Raw genomic sequence first — 6,226 nt, 5'->3', positions numbered from 1 at the left:
ATATTAACTTATTCTAGAAAAATGGGCAGATATGATAAGATTTTTTTCTTCTTCTGCTACCTTTCATTCAGCTCATGATTTGTATTTATTTGTTTGATGAATTTATGTTGGGGTTTTTTTAAAGAAAAGGAATAAACTTAAACTAACAAAAGGATAAAATTTTCATCTACCTCCACAAAGGTCTGAAAATTAGCCAATGTCCCATTTTGCTCTGCTTTGAGCTCTACCTCATGTCCAGTTAAAACAGGTTTGTATTGTTTCAAGGGTGTAGTTCAGTGTTTTTCAACAAAACAAGATTGGAACTTTGAAGGTGTATTGTGACCTTATAACACCGCATCAGTTATTTAAAAAATTGCTTATCGGCCAAAATCGGAATCGGCAGGTCAGACTTTTTGAAAATGGATGTTTGGCCAGAAAACTGAAATYGGTGCACCCCTAATTTAAATTAGTATTTTTCACAGGTTTTGCAGAGATTTTTACAATTACAAGAGCTGTATTTTCTTTTAAACTGAACAAAAAAAAAACTAAAAAGCTTTGAAAATGTTTTTTACTTTGTAGGGTTTGGATCATGAATTATTTTTACTACACATGTTGGTGACTTCTGTAAAAGGCCTTGCAGTGACTTATTGTTTATGTGGTCTAGACACACAGGAAGGCTGCATAGAATTTGTCATTTGTCCTTTGCCAGATCTGTCACTTGCTATTTTACCTCTCTTTTCCTGTTTCACAGCTCTCTTACTGGAAAATGGCATCGTGTTGCATCCCGCAAATGCAACAAAATGCTTTTATCAATAGGCCGTATCACTGTGTTGCTGTTAAAGTAAAATAAGGTAGTTGACAAGCTTTTTTCCCCCCTCCTCAGGCTTTGTCTGGTGAAATGAGTCCTTTCCTGTGCAGTGGCAGTCACCAGGCCCAAAGGGACTGCCAGCCCAGTGCCCTGAACTGCTTTGTGGAAGCCATGTCCCAATGTGTGCCTCCGATTCCCATCCGGCCCTGTGTGCTGAAGTACCTGGGCAAGACGCACAACCTCTGGCTGCGCTCCACCCTCATGCTGGAGCAGCAGGCCTTTGAGAAGGGCCTGAGCTTGCACACTAAACCCAAGCAGAGCACAGAGTTTTATGAACAGGAGAGCATCACACCGCCTCAGCAGGTAAATCTTTTATTCATTATTAAAGCTGTTTTTTGAGGCTCACTTGTTGATCCTAAATGTGTGCCTAATAAAGAGATTTTATTTKAGAAATTTAGCCTCTAATTCAGTTTGAAATGATTCTTCGTGAGGTGCTACTTGGTTTGAGGAAACAGCATCATTTTTAAATTAGTTTTGACACTCTCTTAATTTTTGTTTCTCATTCCTGCAGGAGATTTTGGACTCCCTGGCTGAGCTGTACTCGCTTCTCCAAGAGGAGGACATGTGGGCAGGTTTGTGGCAGAAGAGGTGCAAGTTTCCTGAGACGGCAACAGCCATTGCCTACGAGCAGCATGGCTTCTTCGAACAGGTGAGGAGAAAAGAACTTTTGGGTCTTTCAAATGGACAAATAAAACAGCATTATTTTAATGTTTCAGAAACCTAGTTGTTTCATTGTATGGTTGTTTTAAGAGGTTTTAGTTTTATTGGTGAGGTGTTTGTAAAACTTTAATGTGGTATTATTTTATTATTTCTAATTAAGTTGGGCAGTATTGATAATTTTTGTACCGCATATAAACTTTACAAAATCTCAGAGGGGATAAAGCATATTGAGTAATTAATAATTAAAGAAGATGCTATTTATATGCATGTAAGTTGACATTCTAGCGGCAGAGAAAACAAAACAAAACAAAAAAACATCCACTGAAAGAGTCTGGAATGTTTGTTCCAGTTTTCATAGACTTGTGGAAATTTGGCACTTCACCTCACGTGATTCATATCTCATCATAATTCTTAAATACCGTCACCATAGTTTAATACTGCAGTATACCAAAATTTCATTGTTCATGACATACTACAACATGTATTTTCAGGCCCAGGAAAGTTATGAGAAAGCAATGGAAAAGGCCAGAAAAGAGCATGAGAGGAGCAATGTTTCTCCGGCTATTTTTCCTGAGTACCAGCTGTGGGAGGACCACTGGATACGGTAGGATTTTTGAAGTAGAAATGGATATATTTTTATGTATTATGCACCACTGACTGGATAAAGTCTAAATATCATTAATTTGTGTTTGTTACACTTGATGTTTAAAAACCTGTCCATGTTTGATTAAATTGTGTGACCCACTGATCCACCATTTAAATGCAACATCTACCCAAGATTTTATTACCTTCTGATCTCCTTTTGCCCTCATCTCCAGCTGTTCTAAGGAACTGAACCAATGGGAACCATTGACAGAATACGGCCAATCCAAAGGTCACTCAAACCCATATTTAGTGCTTGAATGTGCTTGGAGGGTTTCCAGTTGGGCTGCTATGAAGGAGGCTTTGGTTCAGGTGAGAAAATATCTATCACAATTTGGTAATCATATTCATGAAGGTATTTAAAAAACAGTTTTTTGGATGGTAAATGGTAAATGGACTGTACTTATAYAACGCCTTTCTATCCATCCAGGACACAAAGCGCTTCACACTACAGACATTCACTCATGCACACACACATTCACACACTGATGATGACAAACTACAATTGTAGCCACAGCTGCCCTGGGGCACACTGACATGTCCTGATGCATCTCAGTAATCCAGGTCGAAAAAATATATATATAATAATAATTGCCTATATGCCACGGACATCCGGTCCATCACGTGATGCCACTCCGATCACTTCCGGTTTGCGGTCAACACAGTGTTAGCGAAAGATTTTTTTCACTCAACAACGACTCTTAATGATCTCCACAGTACAGAATTAGCATATTACATGTACCAACATAAACACAGGAGACGTACAGGTCCAGCCAAGTGGGAAAAAAATCACTCCAAAGTGGATTAAAGCCATAAAAACAAAGGAAAGATGTTCGTGTTTATGGTTCCAGAATTTAGCCTTTTTCGCTATTCCTTGGCTGCTTGTTCCGTGAATTTTTCACGTAGAGCTGTGGCACTTATATTGTTGGAAAGAGCAGAGTCTGGGCTTTAAATTGATGGGCTACTTGTATGGTTTGGATCGTTTTCCCCGACGTTAGTGAACTGAAAACATAATGGTAAATGGTACTGAACTTATAGAGCGCTTTTCAAGTCCCTCCGGACCCCCAAAGCGCTTTACACTAACAGACATTCACCCATTCACACTCACATTCACACACTGATGATGGCAAACTACACTGTAGCCACAGCTGCCCTGGGGCACACTGACAGAGGTGGGGCTGCCATGCATCGGCGCCACCGGACCCTCTGACCACCATCAGTAGGCAAGGTGGGTGAAGTGTCTTGCCCAAGGACACAACGACTGAGACGGCTGGACAGGGGATCGAACCAGTGACCTTCTGGTTCCAGGACGACTCCCCTAACCACTCCGCCACAGCCGCTGATAATGATTATCAGGCGGAGGTTCTGCTGCTCTTGGTACTCCGGGGGGGTTGTCGCTCGTGTTTTGTTTATGCTGTAATATACATTCTAACAGAGTTTTTATTTTTGCATAAAACTCATGACAAAGTTTCCTAAAAACATTTCATACTCTGTAACACAAACGCACGCACACACCTACTTTTGTACCGGCTGCTGTGTGTTAGCTTCCTCCTAGCTGTGAGGTGGTTTTTCCTCTGTCGTCTTGGCAGTAAAAGGGGATGAATATACATTTCCCTTTTGTAACCTCGTCTTCTCATTTCTGATGCTGGCTCTTGAATATCCTCGGGTTAGAAATGCCGATTACAAATGCAAGCGTGAGCTTTTAAAGATAAGTTTTGCCTGTAATGCTATAATCCACTGCTGTCACCTTTCCTCCTCTAGAGGAAACTGGATAAAAACTAACTACTCTATCATATCTGCTGCTTAGTGGACACAACGGCACACAACAGAACTCACGTTTTATACCAGTAGCTCACAGATGCTTTAACTTTTGTGACTTTTTCACGGAGTTGTATTAGGAGCTTACGCTAAAAACAAAGGCAGTAACCAGGAAGTGGAAGGGAGAAGCGTGGCAAGAATTTTACCGGAAATACGTCATTAATGACCGTGGCATATAGGCTATTAAGTAGGTCCTCTAGACGGGTTCTTCTTTAATAAAACTCAGCCTGCCTGCACATGGTTGGACAAGCAGGTTTAACAAACATCAAAGCTGTCTGTTTACATGCAAAGGCAGACMATCAGCCTAACAATTGATCAGTATTGCCCTGATCATCACCTATTGTTCATAGAGGATCATGTGCTCCATCACCTGACTGTCATTGGGGTCCTGATTCACACCTTTTGCTCACAAGGGGCTGAGTCATATTTGCAGTAACAGCGTTGTAGGAGGAGGWCAACTGGAGACGAAGGCCTCCACCTCTGTTTAATGGTGGACAGTTTTTCTTCACTAAAATGGGTTTTTACTCCTGTCAAACCAGTGTTCTTCTCTATTAAGGATGAGAACATCTTCATCCCTGAAAGAGTGACCGCTGGCCTGTAGATGAGTGTAAACTGCAGAGTCCTGGCCTGATGATCTAGCTCTTCTGTGTTGGCCCATTTTATTTTGAGTTTTTACCACAATCACATGTGATGCAGCTCATAATGTTTCTGAGCATAAAGGACCAAAGTGACTCTACTGAAGCATTTTCATTTTAGCTCTACTTTCYTGTGTAATATAGCTTTTTAAAGACAGCCCCTGTATTAGTTTGWATAAGTTAGGGAAGATGTTATTGGTGCTGTCCAGTCCTGCTGTAACCTGACACCTCCTGTGAAAGTGACWGATGAGGCTGTAAAGCTGTGGAAATGCTGCTCAGCTGTTTTGTGTGTGAGTTTAGTAGCTTCATGTTTCTTGAAACAAAAYGTGGATGGGTGGCGAGAGTGTGATAGAGCCTGACATATAACAAATACGCCTGCTTTGCTCTTTCAAGGAGACTTGGAAYCAATCCATCGAGTCGTTCTGTCCTTAGGCGACATCTAATTAAATYGTTTGGATGGCAACATCATCTCCACTATATCTTTTTCTTCGTGTTTCAGTCCTCTGTGTATTCACTCCTTTCTTGTCTTGTCTTCCTAGCTTTTTTTCTTTACGTAGTTTTGTTTCATTTCTGATCTTACAACCCCCTTACCTTTAATTGTCCCCCGCCATCTTTTTCTTTTGTCTGTTGCATCGTAGATTTGGTTGTAACAGATTATTTATGACAGCTGTGTGCGTGAATAATTACTTCAGCATCTGCTGCGGGTGATCAGCTTTATAGGGGAAGAGAGGAGTGAGGCTTTTAGTTCCCCACCTGCCAACCACACAAAGGCAAAGTCCAAATGTCCCTGCTTTCAATTAAAGCTCACTCTTGATAAGGGCAAGCCTGTCTCAAGGATATTCATCAAGCCTCACCCCTGATAACTGCATTTTGACCGATCACTAATTTCCCCCAGCAGCGGAAGCGCTAAAACAGATACACACCTATTCTTTTCACTTTTCTTCTTATTGGCCTCCTCTCATTTCGTGTTGCTCTCAGTGACCTATAAACACTAAACAGCTCGCCGCAGGTGTGATGTAGGAGGCTCCCCGTGGCTATTATTTGTTTAGTGTTAATGCACTCAGCGTTTTAATCAATAGTAGGACCTTTTCCACCCCTCCGCCTCTGTGCCAGACTCGTAAGGTTTATTAGTCATTAACTACAAGCTGACACTGTTCAGAAAATGAAACCGCAAACAGTATTGTTGTGTATTTATCTAAGTGGCAAATTATACAGGGAAAATGACTCGGGCTCCTTCCCTTCGGATGTTTTCATTTAATTAAAGCTGCCACATCACAGCCTGGTGAAGAGTATGCGTAATTCAGCTTGACATCACGGAGACAAAGACGCACAAAAGAACAGCTCACCACGAACATGAAGTGTGTCAGTTTCTGGGGAATATGCCACTTATTTTAAATGAACTGAAGCTCAACAGTTTTTTGTTTGTTTTATGTACCATTTTCCTTATTATGTGTCATAGCTCAACATAAATAAATTACTATATAAACATACTTAGCTTAATAAAACTACAAGCTTCCTAYATTTACAACCCATAAAAAAATTGTGGTCAGTTAAAGAGTAACTTACCCCAAAATTAACTTTTTTTAGCTGATAAACTGTCTAGAATGTGTCTAAAATGTTATAT

At 40.7% G+C, this 6,226-nt stretch overlaps 1 protein-coding gene across 4 annotated transcripts in view; it reads left to right on the top strand.

The window, feature by feature from the left end:
* The window catches only part of trrap (transformation/transcription domain-associated protein), a 123,590-nt gene that overhangs the window by 68,128 nt on the left and 49,236 nt on the right, over nt 1-6,226 (top strand). For all 4 annotated transcript variants that reach the window (XM_014019295.1, XM_014019294.1, XM_014019293.1 and 1 more), the window contains 4 exons: nt 863-1,150; nt 1,359-1,496; nt 1,999-2,111; nt 2,326-2,461. In XM_014019295.1, the coding sequence (XP_013874749.1) occupies nt 863-1,150; nt 1,359-1,496; nt 1,999-2,111; nt 2,326-2,461 (675 nt within the window). The remainder of the gene's footprint in view (nt 1-862; nt 1,151-1,358; nt 1,497-1,998; nt 2,112-2,325; nt 2,462-6,226) is intronic.

Source organism: Austrofundulus limnaeus, unplaced genomic scaffold (genome assembly GCF_001266775.1).
Source record: "Austrofundulus limnaeus strain Quisiro unplaced genomic scaffold, Austrofundulus_limnaeus-1.0 Scaffold215, whole genome shotgun sequence".
NCBI lineage: Eukaryota > Metazoa > Chordata > Actinopteri > Cyprinodontiformes > Rivulidae > Austrofundulus > Austrofundulus limnaeus.
Note: the sequence above shows the minus strand (reverse complement) of the source record. Positions and strands in the feature narration are given on the sequence as shown.